The 24,099-nt window shown below is 40.8% G+C and overlaps 1 protein-coding gene across 1 annotated transcript in view; it reads left to right on the plus strand.

Moving 5' to 3' along the window:
* The first annotated feature begins 683 nt into the window (after positions 1 to 683).
* The window catches only part of SGK1 (serum/glucocorticoid regulated kinase 1), a 110,605-nt gene continuing 87,189 nt past the window's right edge, over positions 684 to 24,099 (plus strand). Inside the window, exon 1 of the mRNA XM_046005794.1 lies at positions 684 to 1,041. Within this exon, the coding sequence (XP_045861750.1) occupies positions 973 to 1,041 (69 nt within the window). The 5' untranslated portion in view covers positions 684 to 972. The remainder of the gene's footprint in view (positions 1,042 to 24,099) is intronic.

Genomic DNA, 24,099 nt, shown 5'->3' on the forward strand with positions numbered 1-24,099 from the left:
AAAGGCAGTTGCTTTCACCGTTGGCCACTCTGTGATGACAAGTGGGGAGAGGACACTCGAAGACGTTCTATACGGTTAGTCTGAGAGCCTCCATTGTTCTACCTACGCTTGCACCTTATTTCATTTTTCTCCACATTTGGACAGATCGGGAATGAATTTGATTAAATTTCCACCGAGAGACTTATTATATTCAGGAATACGTATCCAAAGAACGTCAGTGAGCATAAAACCAAAAAGGGTCTGCATTTCACAGGAAAGTCTGATTTAAACGGCCCTACCAACAAAAAGAAAAAAAAATCACGCTATTAAAGTAGCTCTCTCGAGGGCTTGTCAACTGCTTTTCAGTGCGTCCGGAGCCGGCGTCTTCTCTCCCGGGGCTGCTCAGATATTCATGAATCGCTGCGCCTTCAGCAGCGCTTTCTCTCTCCCTCTGCCTCCCTGGCGCGGCTGTCCCTCCCTCCCTCCCTCTGCTTCTGCTCTTCCTTACTCCTTCTCTCAGCTGCTTAACTACAAGCTCCCACTGGAACTTGCACGGTCAAAAACAGCTCTCTTCCCGAGCAGCCTCCAGCCGCGCGCGGCACCTGGAGCCGAGAGGCGGGCCCCGCGCGCCCGCCGCAGAGCCGCCAGGTAGCCGGGGGCGCGCAGGGGGTGCCCCTCTCCGACTCGCCAGCCGCAGAGCACAGCATCTCCCCGGCATCCGCTGTAACCCGGGGGCCCGGCCGCGCCGATGCCCGCGCCTCGGAGCAGCGATGGGAAGAGCAGAGCTTCTGCCCGTGGCAACTGAGAGCGGGGAGAGGTTGCCGCGGTAGCGACGCTGCAGGATGTGTGAGTGAGGACCCGAGCCCCGCCAGGTTCTCCATCCCGCTCCGTCTTCACTGCCTGCGTCCAGGAGCGCGGCCGGAGGACCCGCTCGCTGCACTTACCAGGCGGTGCCACCCTGGATCTATAACTGTGAACTCCCTACTGTGGAAAATGGTAAACAAAGACATGAATGGATTCCCAGTAAAGAAATGCTCAGCCTTCCAATTTTTTAAGAAGCGGGTAAGGACCGGTTTTGTTTGTTTCTTTTGTTTTCTGCGCTTCTCTGAAATGCTTTTGATTGCTGGCCAGGGATAAGCCAAAGGTTGTCTTGCAGATTCCCGAAGGGAAGCCGAGCTTCTGGATGCCTTGGTCCAGCTGGGAAATATACCTGTCTTGATGCAAATTTGTGGGTGGGGGCGCCTCTGAACAGTGGGGGTGGGCTGGGCTGCCTGCCTTAGAGAGGTTTTGAGCCGGGAATGGGAATTTCTCAAAGCCACAAGATGACAGTCAATGTCTAAGAGAATTGGCCTGGAGTATAGTTATGGCTAGTAATTTAGTCAGGGACTAATTCAGTAGCTCTCCTCTCTTACCTTCGAAGGGTTCAACTTTTTCCACCCCTTTCACTGACTCTGTCTCAAGAGCTGTATTGCCATCTTCATTAGAAGCGCAGCTTCTGGCTTCCCAAAGCCATGCAGCCAATAACTTGTCGAGTCTCTACCAACGGTAAAAATAGAAAAGGACTAGAATGACCTTTTGCAGAAATGATGGGATCCAGCGTTTTAAATTCTCTATTTCACGTTGCCTCAATGTTGCTTGGTATGACTGCCTTTCTTTTCCACAGAACGGTGGACAGTCTGAATCCAAGTGACAAGATGGGGTGATGCTGCCGTATATATTTATTTCTTCAATTCCTTGTTCTTCCATTCATAGTTATTAACATCACTTTGATTATAAATGAGGGAAAAAAGAGAGAAAGAGGTATTTTTTGTGTGTTTCACAATAAACTGAATGCATTGTAATTGTCACGCTGGTGGTCTGCATAAACCTGCAGATTTATACACAAGTGGGAGGTAAGAAATGTATGATTGTCAAGGGACTGATGACTGGCACTCTTAGGGAGAGTTTTATAAGCAACAGAACCTTCTTTCAGCCCCCAGATGCCCTGTCCTATTTAATCCCCTGGGCAATTCCATCAAAATGGCTCTCTCCATTCATTCTTCCCGCCCTTCATTCAGGTCCTTTCTGTGCTGTGCCTGACACACAGCCCTTCACTTAACCCACCAGCAGAACACAATGAATTACACACTGGGCCAGGCTACCTCCCTGCACCAAATGGGCAAGCTGGAAAGGCAGTTCTGGAAGCAGTAAGTTAGGCCCAGCTAGAGGGCTCTAAAGTCTCCCTTTGACTATCTCTTGGTTAAAGCACAACCTTCCCTCAAGTCATGGGCCAAAACATATGCATTAACAACAAGGCAAAACTACCCTGTCCTTCTTGCTGCCCCTGAAGATCCCTCACTAGTGGAGACTGCAGGCAGAACCAAAGCAAGTCGGTGCAACTTCTCAGAGCTCTGCAGTGTTTCTTGGTTTTCCCTGCAGCCAAAATGTTTCTTCCCAAGGAATGGGCCCATTGTGAAAAGTCATCACCAACAGCAAACAAATGTTTTGCTAATAATCAAAAAACATGTCATAGTCCATAATCCAGGGCTTAAACTCTTTACTCTCTTTGAATTAATGAATTTATTTAGTGTTATTGGTGGGAGGGGAACGAGGGTGATATTTTACAACTCCTCAGTTAGGTATTTTTTTTATTGACCAAGTAGCTGTCAAGTAGAATTTTTTTTTTTTAAGTTGTCACTTACTTTCTTGGCTATCAAAATGTACCGATTGATATATAATTTACCATCTGGTTTCTTTCTGCTTAAAAGCATAATTTACCAATCGTCTTCAGTTGACACCTCTGTTGACCTTGAATTTTGCAAAGAACTCGCCAGGGTTTTATCTATTTGGCAGAGAGAAAGAGGTCTATAACAAGATTTTCTGGCTGGCAGCTTCAACTGCTTTCTAACCTGGGTTTATCAGTTGCTGGAGATAGAATCAGAAATCTCCCTACTGGTCTCCTTACTCCTCAAGGACAGCAAAATCAGCAGAATGTGACTTTGTAAGAAGTCATGGACAGCCCTGAAGATAAATTCCTTGATTCTTGTCTACTGGTATACAGTAGTTCCAAAAGTCTATTTCATTTTGTACCATGACTTTTGCTTTGGGCTTTGCTTTTTTGTTTGTTTGGTTTTGGGGTTTTTTTAGTTTTTAATTATACAACCAACATGTAAACAAATGTGTAAAGCATTAACACAGTGCCAGGTAAATCCCACCTCTTCCCCAGTCTTCCCCAGATGGAACTGTTGCGGACATGCTGGTGTTCATAAAGTCCAGCCTTTTTCTATGCATTTACATACACATTCATATACGAGAATGTCTTTGTTTTCAGCTAAGAATAATCTGTTTTCCCTATATTCTACTGTTGGAGTTCCACACATTTCTGCATTTTTATTTTTAACCTAGATGGACAGTCTTACAAAGTGAGCTTTTATCCAGTGCCCACGTAAAACCATGAATAGATCTTAGGGAAAAAAAAAAAAGCCCATAGGTATTTTAGGGCTCACGAGAAAGACTGAGGTTTGGACCCAAACTGTGATTGCAGAAGCCTTAAATAGTGCTTCTGACACCTCTGAGACATTCCAAAGGGAGCACAAAGAAGCTCACCAGAGGGGAATATTGATGACTTGCCCCGTCCTTCATTTAGGAGAGTAAGTATAGCCATCATTTATCTAGTGCTTCCTACGTTCTAGAGGTTGAGGGCCAAACACTTTATGGGAATGATCTCATTTAATCCTCACAGAAACCCAATGCAACGTGTGGCTCAGGGAGATTAACCAACCAGCCCTAGGTCACGTAGCTAAAAAGTAGCAGAGCTAAAATTTAAACTTTGTTTAACCCAAAGCCTGTGTTCTTAGTCCAGACTTTTGATTTCAAATCATCCTCCCACTTTTTTAAAATTTTCCACCACAAAATCTTTTTTTCTTTGTTTTCCAAGTGAAATCTGTGTGTCTCTATCCAACGTATCAGACTTCTGAAGTCAGTCGACCCTCAGCAGACAAGCCTCTCGAAGCTCCTTTCCAGCCCACAGTCTGGAGACAGGCGGTCTTGGTGCAATTTCCCCAAATCCTTTGGACTTATGCTTTCCACTCTCTTGTCTCAAAAGCTCAACTAAATCAGCTTAATTTCATTTAGCTGAGAATTGCTAAACTAAACTCCATAAGAGTTCTACTTCCACTCTCTCTGTGTTAACCATAAGTTAGCATTAGGATACCTTTGGATTATGTTTTCGTCTGAGTCTGCAAAGATTCACTTAAGGTGAATGAGAAGATGTCCTTATCAGTTTTATTCTCCTAATCCGACAGCTTTAAAAGTTATCAGTTGTGCTAAAGATAATCCATTTTCATGGATTTTAAGATCTGTTCATAGTTCGGATTCTTGCATTATGACTCAGAAAACACAAACAAATGGCATTGTCTTCAACTTGATAATCTTAGGTCTGTAAAAAAGACTTCAGTAGCCATAATTAAACTATCTTCTGTAAAATTTCAGAGGCTATCTGGCTACATAGAATTTTGGATTTGGAGTGAACCTTAGAAATGCTCTCGCTGATCTCCCTGTTTTAGTGATGAGTAAACAGTATCAGGAAGGAGAAGACTCCTGCTCAGATTAGAATATGGCTAAGCGTTGCTCACAAGGGCAGGGTTTTCACTTCCAGATCTAGTGTGCTTTCCTCCTCATCATGCCCTCTAACTAGTTCAGGGCTTCATGCCTTGCCCATTCATTTTTAAATCAAAATCCAGCTCTCATCTTCATAGAATTAACTGCCTAGTGACCACCCGCTTTGACAAGACACTCTTGTCTGGACCCAATATTTCATGATTTTGTGCATTTGAACAATTCCTTATGTTGTATTATTCTTTAATAATAACAAATTTTATAATCACCATCACTTATACAACAGTAACTTCGCTGGGCACTGTTCTCAGAGTCTTAAGTATGGTTACATATGTATGTTCTCACAAAAATCCCAACATAGAGGCTGTCGGCATCCCGATTTCACAGGTGAAGAAACTGTGGAGTATGGAGGTGGAGGGAGTAGTCCTAGGGCACACTGCCAGTTAGCAGCAGAGTCAGGGTTTGGATCCAAGTGCTTGGCTCCAGAGCCCGTAGCCTTAACCACTGTCTACCCTGCCTGTTGGCGTTAACCAGTCTAGCATGGTCAGAGGAGAAGTGAAGAGGTACTACTGCTCTAGCTTCCTCCTTTCTCTAAAAATGTCAGGGAACAAGGCGAAGGTTCTCAGCCAGATTATGTTGTTTACCCTGGCAGAGCTGAGGGGTGAAATTTAGCGCCTCTGAAGTGGTTATTCTTCACCACCAGCATTTCTTTACATGCATTTCCTTTTACTGTCCTATTATGTCTGCTTAAAGCATTGAATTGGAATGATAACAAAGATCTTCTCCTATGTGAAATACTCCATGTCTTTCCAGAGGGTTAACATTTACTGAGCTTTTACTAAGTGTCAGGCACTGTTCAAAGTACTTTACTAGTGTGATCCTCAGAATCTTTGATTCTGTAAGAGCCAGGGACACAGAGCTTCAGAGAGGTTAAGTAACTGGTTCAAGGTCATAGTGTTATTAAGAGGGGTAACAGAACTCAAACTCAGGAGGTCAGCTCTAGTTCCACCAATCTTTCCATTGACATCTCTGGAGTGCACTACCATGATGCTAACACTGCTTCAGGGTTGGCTCTCCCCATTGGAAACTACCATGAGGATGATCCAAAAAGGATTTTGTGGGGAGCTTTTTGGCCATAGCTATGGAGAGTTAACATTTTCCAAGCGACTCCCGAGGGTAGGAGGAATGCTTTCCAACAAATCTAAGTCTCCAAGATATATTTGATCATACTTCCTGGCACCATAGTGCTTCCTACTGTGCCTTCTGTCGAGGTGGCTAAAACCTGAGTTGTTTGAGTCCTTCTTGTGTGGGCTCCCACAGCATAGCACGCGGTCCTGCTCACCCTGCGTGGTAACATCAGGACTGTTTACTCACCCATAGCTCCCACAGGGCAAGAAGGTCCTTAAGGACAGAGAACCCATGACCTTGTTCATCAGATCCCTTACTTGTCAAACCAAATTTGTTAGATGAAAGTATATACAAAATGAATGAATGAATCCTTTTGTTAACTTGTCCCTAAGTCATTGTCTTGTCCTCTTCCTCCCTGTTTTTCTTTCTTCAGAGAGATTAATGACTTAGAAGTCTAATGCATTTTAATTTCCTCTCTGTTTGGATATGGATTATAAATAAAGGAAGACTTTGAAAAATACCTTAAATCTGGTTCAAGGACAAGTTGTCACTATGCTTAATAGCTGGCAGATCCCTTGGGAGACTTTACCTCGTCTTGTTTGCTGCTGCAGTGTCCACTCCACAGCCTCTTTTCTGTAATGCTTTCCCTGTTAGGTCAATTGAGACAGATGCAGTAAGACTGACTACTTTGGGGGTGCCTGGGTGGCTCAGTGGGTTAAAGCCTCTGCCTTCAGCTCAGGTCATGGTCCTGGGGTCCTGGGATCGAGTCCCGCATCAGGCTCTCTGCTCAGCGGGGAGCCTGCTTCCTCCTCTCTCTCTGCCTGCCTCTCTGCCTGCCTCTCTGCCTACTTGTGATCTCTATCTGTCAAACAAACAAAAAAAAAATCTTAAAAAAAAAAAGATTGACTGCTTTATTGTACACAAATATAAATCTGACTTCAGTATTATGTAGTATTTGCATTATGTATTCTCCACCTGGAATTAAAAAAAAAAAAATCTTTCCAGCTATCATATTTCCATGTGGTTTTAGGAGCCACCGAGTGTGAAGAAGAAGTTGACCTTAAGATGCTTTTTCCACTTTGACCACTAAGTCGTTGAGGGGTTGGCCTAGAACAATGGCAAGTTCAGCTGGTCCGGTGTGGCTGGGCAGGGGAGTTGGGTCTCCAGTATGGCGGCATACAGTAGAGGCATCATTCTCATGGACTCCATGTTTTGGCACCCTAGCAGCTCTCGAGAAAGCCCGATACTATTTAGGCTCTCACTCTGCTACAGTGCTTGGGAAATATTTTGAGTGGAAAGTGTAGCGGAGTTCCTTGAAGGTTTCGTTTTTTGAAGAATTTGTGCTAATGTGCTGGTGCCATATCTAACACCAGAGTAAGAAATATTCCAAGCTCCCCCATATTTGATGATCTGCAAATGCTTCTTGAGACAAAGCAAAACTAAAATGGGGGTGGGCAGCCGTTGAAACGCAGGTCCCCCCCACCCCCCCACCCCCCGCTGAAGAGGTCCGATTATAAAAACATAAAGGAAAGAACTGTAGGAAAATTGGATTTGTAGAAAAATTTAATTAGTAATTTAGGTCAAGCTAAAGATAGTTCATGAGAAGAAATACTGTGGAGGCAGATTTTAAAGTGTCATTTTTTTTTTTTAAACACACACCAGTTTTAAGTTTCAGCCGTAAGTATAAAAAGTTAATATTCTTAACAGTGGCAGATAAGGAGAAGACTCCTGACCAGGAAGACACTGTCACCTGCCCTCTGACTGACTAGCACTTCAGATCCTAGCTTGTCAGCTTGTCTCAGTGTGGACCCATTGACTTCTCACCAATACCACAATAAGGACCTTTATTCTTTCCATGGGGTTTAAGAAAGTTCAGTTCACAGGACAGTTTTCCCAAAGAGCTTTAACCGAAGGAATATGTACAATCTCCCTGAGATCCATGTCCTTCCTGTCGGGCAGAACATCTTAGCCCTTCTTCTCAGGGCCTCTTCCTGGCCCAGCAACGAGAAGGCAGTCACAGTGATGTACCCTGGTCCATGGTCTAAGGGTCAGCTCACCAGCAAGTGGCCAGATTTCCCTGGCAGACTGCAGAGTTAGGCTGTAAATTTTATACCATTCTGTGTAGGAGGAAGAGGAGAGTGAGGTGGGAGGAAGATGATAGGAAAAGCAGACCAGGCAAGTTAGGTGCTGCTCTGGCTTCCTCGTGTAGCTGTTCCAACACTTGGAGACAGGATTACTGTTAGAGTTTGTTTACTCTCACACCTATTGCTTTGCAGCCTTCTAAAATGATTTCCTAAGTATTTACAACAGAGGAAAATGAAAATCAAGGCTGTAACTAGGACGGTAGAAGAATGTCCCCCTTGGTAAAGCAAGATGCCAAAATATTACTCTAATTGCTTTACGGAGCCTGCTGTGATATTTTTCTGGGAAGAGTCCACTTAGCTATTTTTATAGCATTGGGGTCACCTTGATCTATTTTCCCTTCCTAGGTCAGGGCATTCACCCAAAATGCCGTTTGCTTGGGGAAATGATGGACCATGTGGTTCTTCCCCTCCTCTTCTCCTCTCTCCCCATCCCCTCTCATCTTCCCTCTTCCTCCTCCCCTTCCTCTCCTCCTCCCCCTCCCCCTTTCACCTCCTCCCCTCACCTCCTTCCCTTCTTCCTCCTCTTCCTCTCCTTCTTCTCCTTCTTCTTTCTCCCCACCCTCTCTCTCATCTCTAAAAGATAAGTTCACATCAAAGTAAAGGAGACAAAAGCCTGAACTGAAATATTCCTGGAGTCACATGCCATAGAAAACCCAGAACTCTCATTCCTCTAATCCAAGGGCAACAGGAATATCTTTCCATTTCTGAGTCTGCTACAGAGAGCTCAGTCAGGATGAAAGACCACCACAGATCAAGATTTTAGTTTCTAGAAATAGCAAAGTGAAATGGGTCCCTAAATAGTTCAAAGATTTTAAGGTTCAAGTGCATGTGGGACCAACATCAAAATATACTGAGAAAAAAAAATTAAATTTAATAGTTTGAGAATTAAAAATAAATAAGAATCTTTATTTTGAGTGCTTATTAGTTGCAACTATAATCTTTTCCATAGAATGATCTTTCTGAAAAGTGATTGAATTTCTTTTGAATCCTGAATCTGTCTGGACCAGCATTAATTTGGGTTATATCACAGAAAAAAATTTATGATACAGGAAACTATGAATATGTAGCTTTTAGGGTGGTTAAAAGGATTGGGGTAAAGCTAAGAGGCACAACAGTGGAGATTTGGTCTAGCAATAAATACATTAAAAATGAACACTCTAGGGACACCTGGGTGGCTCAGTGGGTTAAAGCCTCTGCCTTCGGCTCAGGTCATGATCCCAGGGTCCTGGGGTCGAGCCCCACATTGGGCTCTCTGCTCCGTGGGGAGCCTGCTTCCTCCTCTCTCTCTGCCTGCCTCTCTGCCTAGTTGTGATTTCTCTCTGTCAAATAAATAAAATATTTTTTAAAAAATGAACTCTCTAGTCTCATAGAGTTTCTCTGAAACCTGGAATATAAACTCCCTGAGGGCAGAGATCATGTCTATCTTGTTCACAGCTCTGAGTATCTGGTACACAGTAGACACTCAACAAGATATACTTAATGAATCAATAAAGAGAACTTAATCAAGGGGTTTGGGGAGGAGGTGTCCTGGTAATTGTAATATAATTACCTAGTTAAATAGAGAAAGTATTGATAAAGAGAGGAAGTAAGAATTAAAGAAAATCTTGGCATGATTTCCACTGTTTCTAAGTAGTGCTGTTTGCATGCCAACAGATAAAAGTGTGAAAGAATTAGAAGCTTATGCCTTAAAGAATGAATGTACTTTAAAGCAGGTAATGCAGTGACGTATTTGTTTAGTTAGGTTTGGCAGAAGCTAGATTTGAGCAATAACCTCTAAACTGGGTTCTATTCTGATGATTAGTTTGCCATTTTTATAATACTAGATGTAAATAATTTTTTAAAAAATCACTAATAAGTTGGGTGGCTTGATCTAGGAATTCTCATGTCTTTTATGTCAATTGTACCATGATGAACAAGAACAGGTGAGTGGAGATATTAACAATTTCCTGAAGAATATGTTGAATACAATGAGAAAGCTTAAGGAGTTAAGAGATGTCAAAGGCATCTATGGCAATTCATTCATGGAGGGAAATCATAGAATCTCTAATCCATCTTTAAGTGAGAAATAAGAAATATCTAAAAACTGTCTTTGATTTTCACAGGGAAATAAGAGTTGTACCAGTCTGTTCAGGCTTCCGTAACAAAATGACAGACTGGGTAGCTTAAGCCACAGAAATTGATTGTCTCAGAGTTCTGGAGGCTGAAAGTCTAAGATCAAGGTATCAGTAGGGTTGGTTCCTTCTGAGGCTGGGAGAGAAAGATTTCCTTCCAGGCCTCTCTCCTTGGCTTGTAGATGATCATCTTCTCCCTGCATCTTTTTCTTTTTTTCTTAAGATTTATTCATTTTAGAGTGAGAAAGAGCAGGAGCGAGTGGGGGGAGGGGCAGGGAGAGAGGGACAAGGAGGGAGGAGAGAGAATTTCAAGCAGACTCCCCATTGAGTGTGAAGCCCAACATAGGGCTCCACTCCATCCCAAGACCCCCAAGATCATGACCTGAGCCCAAACCAGGAGTTGGATGCTTAATGGACTGTGCCACCCAGGCACCCCTTCTCCCTGCATCCTTACATCCTCCTCCCTCTATATGTATCAGTCCAAATTTCCCCTTTTTATAAGGATAACTATGCAGACATTTATAAGGACATCAGTCACACCTAATTAGTGCCTTTTAACTTGATTACATCTATAAAGATCCTATCTCCAAATACTTTTTGAGTTTCTGGGTTTAAGACTTTAATATACAAATGGGGGGGAGCTAATTCAACCTATAGTTTTTTCTTTACCATCGAAGACTCATTTATATCTGCAATGGAACCTCCCCAATAGAATGGGCTCTAAAATAGAAATTTTTACTTTATTAAAAATATGAGTAAATTCTGGGAAACAAATATTGCAGAAAATCTATAACACTGAAGAATATCAGGTGAGGCAGAGCTTTGGCAGGCAAAATTATCTTAATTGTTTTAAAGACGGTAATGTGGTAGAAGTAGGAAGAGAGTCATAACTGGAAAAATATTGCTGCTAAAGTTTTTATGTAATAAGACTGGAAGAGCTAGATGGCTGATGGAATGTCTAACATAACATTTAAGAGCTTACAACTAAATAATACCCATGTGTAAATGAATTTCTCCAAAGAATAGCAATATAAGTGTTTTCTCTTTCAACCATTCAACAATCTCGAGCTCAGAGATTAAGTATTACATAAGAACTAGGACCTAGCAGTTATTGTATACAGGGCCTTAGTTATCAGCTTTGGCAAAGCAGTCTTATCTAATTTATTTGTCCATCAGTCAACTTTTCCATGAAAGGGCCCACACCTTCTCACATTGCCAGTAATAAGATGATGGTGAAGCCATTGCTAATAACTAGTCTTCTAGCATGAAATGAGTGCTTTAAATCAGGCATTTGAGAGTAACTCTTCAGGCTTAATCTCGATCACATAGAATTCCAGGATGTGTAATATTTTTTTCATCCCATGTCTTGACAATTAGCACTAACATTATACATTTTATTCTTTTCCAAAAATCAGAGCAATGAACATGTCTAGCAATGTCTTCCTTCCTAAAGTCATTATCTTCCAATAGCGGGTTCAGATTTAGTCTTGAAACTCACACTTGTGGGGGATGAAGGTTTTTCATCATTAAGAACCAATACAATTTACACTTGTGTGTATCAGGCATCATGATAGAAATGCAAATATAAGAAAGTATATTTTCCTTCACTGTTCACATCCTACCCTAACCTCAGGAACTTTGATCACATCTCCCTATCATTTACTCTTTGTAGCTTCCTGTACTTTTTTTTTCTTTTTTTAAAAAAATATTTTATTTATTTATTTGACAGAGAGAGAGATCACAAGTAGGCAGAGAGGCAGGCAGAGAGAGAGGGAGAAACAGGCTCCCCACTCGATCTCAGGACGCTGAGATCATGACCTGAGGCAAAGGCAGAGGCTTAAACCACTGAGCCACCCAGGCGCCCCCCCGTACTTTTTTTTAAAATGGCACTTGTCGATGTATAATCACATATTGATATAGCTATTTAATAAATATACTTATCATTAATTAATATCCTCCTAGACTCTGGTCTCTTTGAGGGAGGGGCTTGTGTTCTCTCTTGCTTGAATGATGTCCTCAGAGCTTGGCTCCTGGAATGTTATCAATGAGTCTTTACTAAAACAAAAAGATAAGAAATTATGAAATGCTGATCTAAGAGGGAGAGAAGAGTTAACAATAAAAACACATAAGTCCCTTCCATTTTATTGCTTTTTTAAAATTTTATTTTGTTTTAAACAGAGACAGATGCTAAGACTTCAAGTCTGAGACACATTTATATTCCAAATGGCATTGCTTTTAAAGTCATTGTCTCTTATGTCATTTACTGTTCCCTGTGAGGAGAGCCACATAATAAATTGCTCTTATAATTTAGCTGTAGGTTAAAGATTTTTCTTTTCTGAAAGAAACCACATTTAGCAGGATATAATCCCACAGGTTTGCCTCAGTTGCCAGGAAACTCAAAGCTAAATTTAAAGGTAAATTTCAGTAAACAAATTAGACCAATCTGTAGAAATAACTTCCGAGTTGCTAAATTTGGTTTTAATCTTGTATTTTTATCTTAACTCTCTTGTTTTGTATATCTCGTTGTAAACTGCCTCAGATGTTTTCAAAAGTAAGATGGCATATTATACTAATGCATTGCTATGGTGATAAAACAGCAAACACAGAAGAAATCTAGTTCTAAATTATGAAGTGCTTCTCTATTAGCTTTTCTTCTTGAAAATACATGCCTCAGACCAGATGAAATTGATCACTGGATCAGAGCTAACTTTTAAACTGTAGGTTTATTATCTCAGATGTAACATATAAGCCTCTTGGACACAAAGTAAAACTATAGGAATGTTTTCTGCTTGTCCCCTTAAAATATATTATAATACTCCAGATCATGTCAAATTGTACTAAATTTGTTATCTATTGTTGTGTTACAAGATACCCAAACTTAATGATCAAAACAACCCATTTGTTTTTCTCAGGATTCTATAATTTAGGAGTTCAGGTTGACTTATTAGGATAGTCCTGCTCCAAGTCATCGGCTGGGTCATTCCTTGGCTGGGTCATTCCTTGGCTGTGTTTAACACGGGGCTGGACTGGGCCAGAAAGTCACAGAAAATTTCACTCTCATACCTAGAGCCTTACTGCTCCCCTCTTTTGACATCTTTCTTTCTCCATGTAGCTTGGGCTCCTTCCATCATGGTCATAAGGTAGTTGAACGTAGATGTCTGCTGACTTCTGAGACAAGTGCTTTCTGAGCGTGGCAGAAGTTACCCATCTTGTAAGGCTCTGCTTTGGAGTTACAGTGCTGTTTTCACTGCATTTGGTTCATCAAAAGAGTCACAGGGCCCATTTACATTTAAGGGAAGGAATAAATTCCACCTCTCAATGAGAGGAGTGCAAAATGAAATTATTGGATGTTTCTCTTTGTTCCACTAAAACTACATAATTTTCCAAACTGTACCCAGCTGCAGTGAGTTAATCTATAACCTCTTATAATTAAGACATTTTCAGTTGCACTCAAAAAGTAGAAACACTCAAACCCTCATAGGAGAAAGACATTAAGGACTCCTAATACGGGATCAGAAAAACCCAGGTGGACTCTTACCTACATTACTTACAAGTTTTGTAACATTGGGCTTGCTATTTAATGTTCTACCTCTATTAGCTTATCTATAAAATGGGTTTAATAACAACACAGAACTCATAGAACCGTTGAGAGGATTAAATTATGGAATGCATGTAAAGCATTTAACCCTCATGTCTGGGGCATATTCAGAGCCCCAAAATGTAAGATATTATCAAGATGACCTTAAAATTCTGGCTTGTCTTTTTAACCTACCATTCTACACTTTTTGTTATGGTATAAGTTGTGATTTTCCTCATGAGTCCATTTAGAGACATGCTGCTATTAAATCTCTTTGCTTTTGGATTTTATTATTTAAAGGTCATTTCTCAAAAGACTTCTTCCTGGTCAGCAGGTTTATGCTTTTACTGAGTTATTTAGTGGTTTCCAGAGGCTTAGGAACTAGTGAACTAATTTCTCTTCTCTAGATACTCGTCCTAGAGCAACCCCAGTGGGCTGGCTTCATCGCCGAAATAGCACTTCATTTGTACAGGATCCCATTAAATCAAATGATGCCAAATTACTCTGCTTTTTTGGCTTCATGTGCACAAGGCACTGACAGAGAAACAGATACCCAAACCCTTATGACCAACACATGATCACTTATTGATGAGATTCTATCTGACTGTCATGCCAAGTCTTGCTTTCTAATCTACCTTGTTCTACCAGGTGAAGACTTGGAATTCATTTGCACGTTCAAAAGCAGGACCATGTAACTCATGAACACTCTGAAGTACTCCTTAAAATCCTTTAATTGCTCCACTTTCATGACTATTTCTTATTAAAGGCTCAAAAGCTTGTATTGCAAGACAGTCCATCCCTCTGTTTTCTTTTTTTTTTTTTTTTAATATTTTATTTATTTGACAGAGAGAAATCACAAGCAGGCAGAGAGGCAGGCAGAGAGAGAGGAGGAAGCAGGCTCCCCATGGAGCAGAGAGCCCAATGTGGGGCTCGATCCCAGGACCCTGGGATCATGACCTGAGCCGAAGGCAGAGGCTTTAACCCACTGAGCCACCCAGGCGCCCCTCCCTCTGTTTTCTTTAACTCTAGGATCAAGCTCTTTCATTTGTATTTCCTTTGTCCTGCAGATACTTAACCCTCCTTATCTAACTTTCCCTTTCTCCGCAGGCTTTCCTGGGGACCACTCCTACCATGAGGCCTCTGTGCCTCAACACTGTTCAGGTTCTCTTCTTACCTCTAGGCTATTTCCTCCTTTCCTTCGAGCCTCCTCCTGCTCTGCCTTACTTCTAATGTGGGACTGGCTCAGTCTCCAGCCATGGCTCACTGGCCTCTCTCCCCCTTACTATCTTTGTCTTTCTTTACCCTCTCATTCTGATTCTCCATCTTTCTCACTTTCCCACGTATTCTCTCCTTTAGCTCCCCAGCAATACACCAGTTCATTCATTCCCAGGCCTTAAATACAATCTGTATCTTTCTTAAATTTATCAGTTCGCTAAATGTCAGAACTCTATTCCCAATTGTCTACTTGATGTTCCTGTTGAAATGTCTCGTGGACACCTTAAACTAATCCTATCCAAAACTGAACTCTTGATTTTCCTTCCCGTGTAATTTGATTCTTTTCTCTATTTTCCCCATCTCAAGTAAATGAAACTACTGTCTGCTAATCTGCTAGAGCCAGAAACCTACCAATTATTATTCTTCCTTCATTTCTTCCAACATTAATGTAATTCATTGACGCATCCTACTGAGTTGACTTCTAAAATAGATTTTGGTTTTTGCTTTTTTTTTTTTTAATTCCCCTCGTTTTATCTTCACAGAACTGCTGCAAGCCATGCCCATTTTTTGGACTCCAGTGAAACTTCTTTACTCTTTTCTCCATATCTACTCTTCCCTGTCTTTCTCCTCCTTAACTTTCCCGTGAAGAAATCACAGCACTTTAAGACAGATTGACAGCTTTCCCATAGTAGTAAGTTTTCCTGAGGAAACAAGGCAGTAAAAGAAGAAAGAACCTCCCCAGAGTCATATAGAGAAGTGGCAAACTTGACCTTAGAAGCCGAGATGCTTCTTTGTGGCAATACAGTCTTTTACTCTCAGATATCTACTGTTTTGTTTTGTTTTGTTTTTCTCCTCTTCTTGATTTATATTCTTCTTTTTTAATTGAAGCATTTTATTTTGTGAAGAATTAAGATATTTGGGGCTCTTTTGAAAAAGCAGATGCTAAAATACTTTAGTTTAAATTACATTATTCACCCCCACCTATCTCAGGGCAAAAAAGTCACAGAGATTGGAAAAATTACCAGAGGCCCCAAAACCCTGTCAGAAGGAAAGTCCTAATTTTTTCTTTGAAACTAGAACAAATAGATATATTTAAACATTGAGTATTTCCAGATTGGGAATCTTTTTTTCCAGTTTGGGAATCTTTTTTTTTTTTTTTAAGTGGTTTACTAAACCAGAGCATAATAGTAATGTTAGGGACCATACTTTTTATGAATTTTACTTTATGTCAACTGACCACTTTGGATAGTTTTGAAAGTCCTTCCTATTCTGGATACATCCAGCGTATTTTACCTTATCCCCTATGCTCCTTGGCATAGCTCCCTGACACTAGTAGCTCAGGAATGAACTGGGTGGGCCTCCGTCTCATCCTTTTTACTCTTCTTCCACCTGATAGTTCCTCGTTTGCTCACTCCTCATCCTTAGCCCACACTTTGCTAAATTCTGCATATTTTTCTGTAGCTAGCTGTAGTTCCATGCAATCCATGGAGTTGACCCCGCTACTATAAATTGCCCAGATTTCTTCCTTCAAATGCCTCTTCAACTCTCTGTAAATACTGATTTAGCATACTAATTACCTTTTATTGATGGGTTCTAATATGCTCTCACAAGTAGCATTTTCATAGCACTTAATTTAGAACACATTCAATGATGTTTTTTCTCCCTTGTGTCTCACAGCTCAGGAGTGCGGGTATCCTGAGCCTTGATTCAGCAATAAGGATACCGAGCATCAGAAAGATTAATTTCCACGGTCACACAGATAAGAAGGCCCATTGTCCATTGACAGCATTCGAGATTCTCCTTCCTTACATCATGTCACTTTTCTGGCGACCGTTGTGGGTTTTCCCTGGACGTTCTGTGCTCACTGTCCGTTAGCTTAGGAACTTCAGAAACTTGGAGGGAACTTTTTGCTGTCACGCTAGCATCCTCAGACTCTTTGGTCTAGGAGTAGAAGGGAATCCACTTTTGTGCATTCTACCTTCTAAATAACTTTTGGCTCCCATTTCCATACACTTACTGGCAGTCTGCACTGCCATTTGCCTAGTTCAGGTCACCTTCATTCTTCCCTGGAGAACTGCCACCACGGCGTAACTGGCCTTTTGCTGCCAATCTTGCCCCCACAGAATCCTCCAAACTTCAGTCTAGAAGAGCTTTCTAAGGCACAAGTTGGAGCATAATAGGCCTATGCTTACTACATTTCAGTGGCTCCTGATAGCTCTCAAAAAAAGGTCTTAATTCCATTTGCATAAGGTACATTGAGTAGTCAAATTCATAGAGATGGACAGTAGAATGGTGGCTTCCTGGAGCTGGCGCCAGGGGAGAAGGGAATGAGTAGTTAATGTGTTTAATGAGTAAGAGTTTCTGTTTGGAAAGAAGCAAATGTTCTGGATAAGGATGGTGGTGATGGTTGTCCAACACTGTGAGTATACTGAATTGCATACTTAATGATTACAATGGTAAATGTGATTTATTATGTCTAATATAGTGTACATAATGTATGTACAACATCATGTGTGTTTTCTCGCAATAAAAAAAATAAAACACACTTTATTAGATGGGGAATGGCTAAGGAAAATAAAGATGAGATGAGGGAGTAGGAGGGTTGAGAAGTAGGAGGTGACGATAGGCTTTACTGTTATAGGGTTCCTTGCTTGTTTTTGCTCAGGACTTGAGTTACCATGTACAACCACAAGTCTGGAAGAAGATTCAGAAAGACCTAAACTTCCTTCTGATTACCAATAGATACAAAAGTAAAGCTTTTGAAATGTGTGCTGCTAAATTCCCAAGAACTGGATGCCTTTTATTCTCCCCATGAGGTCAATAAGGGAACTCCTCAAGAGGAATATTGGCATCTCAAACTGTTAGTCAAAACTACCATTTATCTTTCCTCATCCACATTTCGGTTGGACATATGCGCTTCTCAGCCTTGCATCATCAAAGAATTATGAGACCATTTCAGGAGGTAAAGATGACTAGATTTTGAAAATCAGATAAGTATAGCTGATTTATGTTTCCAATGTCTCGATTAATCACCTTAATATCCAGGCTTCCTTGAGTTTGGTTTTATTTTATTGACTTTTCTTAACTCACACAAAACACACACACGCGTGCGTGCACACACACACACACACACACATGCACAAAGAAACCCAGAGAAAAAAAAACAGTCCATGTGGATTCCAAGTCTAATTGTAACCTTGTAGTAAGCGATCTGACTTTTGGGTTTTGTTTTTTTTTAACATTAAAATGAAAGTTTTTATTAAAGTAAATGTTACCAAATCTTGAGGTTTAAAAGTTTTATATCAAAGTTTGATCTCCATATTATAAAAATGACTGGCCTAAAGTCAAACTTCTATCCAATCAAAGATCTTTTGACTTTGTGATGTCAACCATATAGCCTAGTTCATTTTTTTTTTCTTTAATGGTAGTTCAACCAGTATACCTTCTAATATCTTTGTTTACCTCTAATCTAAAGATTCTGCCATTTAGGGATGCTATGACCAGCAAAGCCTTATGAAATTAAGTCTAATACTTCTTTATAAGATTATCTTAGTTAGTAGCAACTATTAAAAATTTAAAAAATTTATGAATCTTTCCCAATGAGATAGAAAAACTTTTGTGTCTCACAGCTCAGGAGTACGGGTATCCTGAGCCTTGAATCAGCAATAAGGATACCGAGGATATCTTTTAAGGATAAGGATAAGGATAACTTTTATGGCTTATTAGAAACTGGCAAATTATAACCCATTTTACATTGTCTAGATCTGAAGTATAAATTGTCAGAGCTTAATTCTTATAAAATTAAAAATATTCTCTCCTTCTGAAATATTCAGACTGAAAACATGAAGGTCAGCTGAAAACATAGCCTAGAAAAACACAAGTTATCTAATTTGGAAGACAACATATGAGTCACAGAATACTTTGGCCATGGTACTGTCATTTAATTTCCTTCTTTAGGTCTTTCTGCATTCTGTCAAATGAGGAAAGCTTTGGCATTTTGATGTATTGGTAATACTTCTAACGGTGTTAGAAAATGGAAGTATTTAAGTGATTTGCTAAATCAGAACCCTTGACTGAGTGAATCTTTGACCAGCTTCATGTATAAGGCCAGTTTTGTCCTGTGTCAAAACCTTTTTAAAACCATTCCTTTCATAACTTCAATGAATTTTGGATCCTTTTCATCTTTTCCCCCCAATTTTCTGTAACTACTAATTAAATGTTTGTAAAATGATCTCTTCTCTTAAAACACACAATCTCTACCGGCCCTTCCTTTCGTTAACAAAATTCCTTTTTTCCAGAGTGATGAACTCTAAGGTTTAATTAGAGGAAAATTATTTAACTTATCTGAGTCTCACTTGCCCCATCTATAAAATGACAAAGTTCTTTTCACCTCTAAGAAGGTACTATTTCTGCAAAACAATTTGCTCTATTGGTGGCATGTGTAACTAATGCATATAGCTACCACTCTCCTACCGTAGAGGACCCGATGGGCTCTCATCAAGACTCCTTCAGAAGGTTTCTAACAGGGCTCGCCACTGTCTGCCTCGCCTCACTCCCAAACATCCCATGTGTGGCTGAGCTGCAGATAAACATGTAATACGAAAGTGACAGGTGTGGATCCGGCTTGCTCACAGGATGAATTACAAACCTATAAGCTCGTACCCAAGGTCTTCGGCAACAGAACGGCCTGTCGGACCTTTCCTCTTCCTTCCCATCTTCTTCTTCCCTGTGTGTTCTCTGCAGTTATTTATTTGTTCATTCAGATGTACTTACTGAGGAGTATCTGCCGAGCACCAAGCTCTATGCTAGAAGTAATGATGAGCCAAAACAGAGAAGCTCCAGGCAAGGCTCTGCTTATGTAAAGACTGGGATGGGAAGAAGTGGGGAGTTTGTGAGACAGAGCATACCGATTGTGAGGCTGAAACAGAGACCTGAATGTAGGGGATAACTTTGGAGAGTTTAAAAAAAAAAAAAAAACAATAATACACATACACATCCACAGACACAACCCTCCATAGGACCTCATGGAAATCTATGGAAAATTCCTTCTTTCCCTAAACCAAACAGTGCTTATACTACAGTCATTTCTGCCTCTATGCCTTCTAGACCCATCGAGTCTGACATAGGAGCCACCAGTTACGTGTGGTAATGGAGCACTTAAAATGTGACTGTTCTGAACTAAGATGTGCTCTACGTATAAAGTACATACCAGACTTTAAAGATCTAGTACAAAAAGAAAAAGAAAAGAATATGATATACCTCATTGATAATTTTATATTGATTACATTTTGAAAGAATAGTATTCTGGACATATTGGGTTAAATAAATTATATGTGTAAGTAATTCTATCTTTTTTTTTTAAAGATTTTATTTATTCATTTGACAGAGAGAGAGATCACAAGTAGGCAGAGAGGCAGGCAGAGAGAGAGGAAGGGAAGCAGGCTCCCTGCGGAGCAGAGAGCCCGATGCGGGGCTCGATCCCAGGACCCTGAGATCATGACCTGAGCCGAAGGCAGCGGCTTAATCCACTGAGCCACCCAGGCGCCCCAGTAATTCTATCTTTTAACTTGATTTGATGAGGTTAGTGGAGCATTTAAAATTATATATGTGGTTCACATTTTATTTCTCTCGAACAACACTCTTTTAGACTGTACACTTCCTGCATAGTGAATGTTTATTCAATTATACATCTGTTTATCCCTCGAAGTAAGGTGCACACTCCCTTGCCCATAGTGAAGACTCAGTAAATATTGTTTAAATTCTTTGCCATTTTGTAAAGGGTTATTTTAAAAGTGGTTCGCAATTTTTGTACACTACCCACTTTCCATCTGGAATGTATAGCCGAAAACTCCACGGGGAAAATAATGGGTGAGGGAGGGGAGCGTGGATTCCTGTGGACCCTAAGAAGGCTAACGTACTGGACATATGGTGTGACCGTGGCCAACACAGTGGGCTAGGACTGCTGAGTCAGAAGGTTTCTCTATTTCCAAAACAAGAACTTTTATTGCAGTGTATGGAAGGAGCATTAGGACAGAGGATCCTTGTGGTTTCTCACTGTATCTGTGGAAAAAATCTGAGGTTAAGGTTTAAATTAAACTGACATTATAAAGAGCCTTTGTAGTTACTATGTGTGTTTTTACATCTGCTGCTATAACTAAACTGACACTGATTATTCTGAGGGGTGGTTTATGAGTGATGGAATAAAATGTGGTTTCCTGCTTATGAACATTTTCTAGTGTTAACTTGGTCTTCCTTAATGATGAGACAGAGACCAAGGAAAATTACTACAAGTCTAGAAAACATAACACAGAGAAAAAAGTTGTTCGGATAACAAGTAATTCTGGTATAAGAAAAGGTATTTAGGATTTCTCAACACCACATCTGTAATTTTATGGATTATTTTTGTTTTGCCTGCCTTTTGGTTTAGAGCAATTCTTCTCATGGGTCATAGAGGCTCGCCCAAGGCAACTCTGCATACACATTCGCCCTTTTGTTAAGGGGCCTTTGAGGATGAGCTAATGTAATTCTTCTTCATAAAATGGTTGGAAACACCTCTTTGCCAATTAGAAAAAGTGATTTCATGGAAATTATATTTTACACCTGGAAAAGATGTTTCATTTTAGACTTCTTTTCTGTCACGCTGCCATAGGAGCCTTCGGCTTCAACCAAACTCATCTCACCTTGTCCCTTGAAATGCCTGCCATGTATCCATGTTCCTCTCAACCTTCCCCCTGCTGCTGACCCAGGATTCTCTGTGGATATCTTACAATGAAATGTCCCTCAAAAAGTTGTCAGATCGCTAATGAAGATTAAGTATGGGAAGAATTCTCATACTATCCCCTCTCATAGGTGCCTAAATTTAGTTTAATGGATTGTGGCCAATATGACTGTCACTTTATTGGTTTCTTTTTTCTTCAGAAGGAGCAGAGGATGTGGTAATACCTAGAACTAATAAACTCCTCTCTAATATATCAAGTATTGTATTTGTTTATATGAATGTTGTTTCTGTTTATTCCCAGGCTCAAAATTCTCTTGTTAGAAGTAACTTTTTAGGGGCGCCTGGGTGGCTCAGTGGTTTAAGCCTCTGCCTTCGGCTCAGGTCATGATCTCAGGGTCCTGGGATCGAGCCCCGCATCGGGCTCTCTGCTCAGCGGGGAACCTGTTTCTCCCTCTCTCTCTGCCTACCTCTCTGCCTACTTGTGACCTCTCTCTCTGTCAAATAAAGAAATAAAATATTTTAAAAAAAAGAAGTAACTTTTTAAATTACATCAAGTGCAGTTATGGATGCTAGGATTAAAAATGTGTTTGTATATTTGTTGCTGAGATCCAGCACATTCTGTGGAGAGGCAGTAGGAGGTCAAAGAATGGAATTCTAAAAGGAGTCAGACCAGGATTCTGCATATTACTTGATGTTTGACTTTAGGCAAAGCTAGCAACTTTTTTTGAGGCTCAATATTTTTCATCTATAAAACGGTAATGACGTTGACCCTGTGAATTGTTATGTGTAAGGAGCGATAATTGCACATGCTTGTGACACAATAGGCCTTTAACAACAGAAAGCTGCTTCTACGGTATTTGGACAAGTCTGTTGGAGTCAGTGGTAGACTTTTGACTTTATTTTTGCTGAAAAGAGTCCATATTTTATTGAGTGCTCATTTGTGAAACATTTGTGAATCTAGAATAGAGGAGAAACATGAAACTCAGATTCTGTAAACTTGGATATTACATCATTCATAAATGATCACATTTTGCATAGTCGTTGATAATAGGTGGCACCAAAAATCCAATGAAAGCAAAACAAAACAACCTCTCCACCAATCGTTTGGATTTTAGTGTATTTGATAGCCAATATGACCGTCTCGTGACCCATCAATGTAGCATTTAATTATAATGCACATTTGTATAAATATAGTGCTTTGTCAAACATTGTCTTTTTAATCCTCGCAATAACTATTCTGTCCTGAAAGTAGGCATCTGATAGTGGGGACGATGATGATGATTGGGGAAAAGACCATCGTATTATCAGCCAGCGGAGGAGAGATTGCACACAAAAGAAAGCACAAGACGTCTTGGCTCTAATTCTCAATCTGGATGAAAGGAGGGAAGTAAGAAACTAAGATGAATTAGGTGCATATTAACTGTCACACATTTTATTTGGTCCTTGCATAGCTCAGTCAATTAAAGGATATTCCCATTTGGTAAAGGAGAAAGTTGAGGCCCAGGGAGTTAGTAACATGACTAGGGTCACAAGGAATATTCCAGCCAGAATCCAAATCCCAGCCTGCCAAATGCCAACCATCATTTCACTAGGACCAGGGTGTATCTGTTTTAACTTGGGCAAGCTGTTTAACATAATCGGCATTCATTTTCTCCAGCTGTCCGACCTTCTAGTCTGGGTCAGATGTTGTCTCCTGCCGGCCAGTGTTCAGCTTGTGTGATCTGAAGACACTCCAAGAAAACTCTTGTCCTGATTCATCTTAGACCATTTTATCCATTAGAGTCAATCCTGGATCAGGTGAAGTCAGTGGCATCCTCCTTGTAAGAACATTACTGATAAAACGGGTGATCTGTTTGGAAGGCAAATGCTGTAACAGTACCTTTCTCTCAGCCGATCCAAACCCACTGCTTCTGATATTTGTTTCCCAGCATATTTTGTCTATCACTTTTTTAAATTAAGGACTTTAGTAAAGTTAATTGTCTCCCATTTCAGATATACATTTGTTTTGGGTCTCCACAAGCACCTAACAAATAATAGCCTTCAAAAATGTTCAAACGTATGAAGGTATAGGTTTGCAATGATAGCAGAGCACAATGTCCCAGATGAACCTCACGCTGGAAATCTCCGTCCATCTCCACAGCTGGAGTGCCCAGTAAGGGTCTCTTTACACTAAGGGAAATGCCTATGTGCTTTTGGGTTTGGATTGAAGGAAGAAGAAGGCACTATACAAGGAGAGGAGAGTGGATGGGGGACAGGAAAGTAGATGGGGGTCCAGGCCCTTGAGATGGCAGAGGGTAAAGTTTAGAGAGATTGCATAGCATTTGCCTCCCTGCCTACATCAAGGGATGGGTTTGCAGAGTGGTGGAGAAAGGGATGTCAGGACAAGACACTGAAGGGCAGTATTCCCCAGTGGCTTGGCAACTCAGCAATAATCGTGCCTCTTGGACCCCTCATGATGGCTGAATGGGACAGAGAGCTGGACAGATGGGTGTTTTCCTCCACCCTAACCATCGGCCCCTTCATCGCTCCCCCAGCCAGCATAGACAGGTAGTAGCTAATGCATCACCAGCAAAGGATACCAGACAGTCACCAGCAACGGTGGCTGTGCAGAGCCAGGAAAACACAAGCAGG

This window comes from Meles meles, chromosome 5 (assembly GCF_922984935.1).
Source record: "Meles meles chromosome 5, mMelMel3.1 paternal haplotype, whole genome shotgun sequence".
In the NCBI taxonomy this organism is placed as follows: domain Eukaryota; kingdom Metazoa; phylum Chordata; class Mammalia; order Carnivora; family Mustelidae; genus Meles; species Meles meles.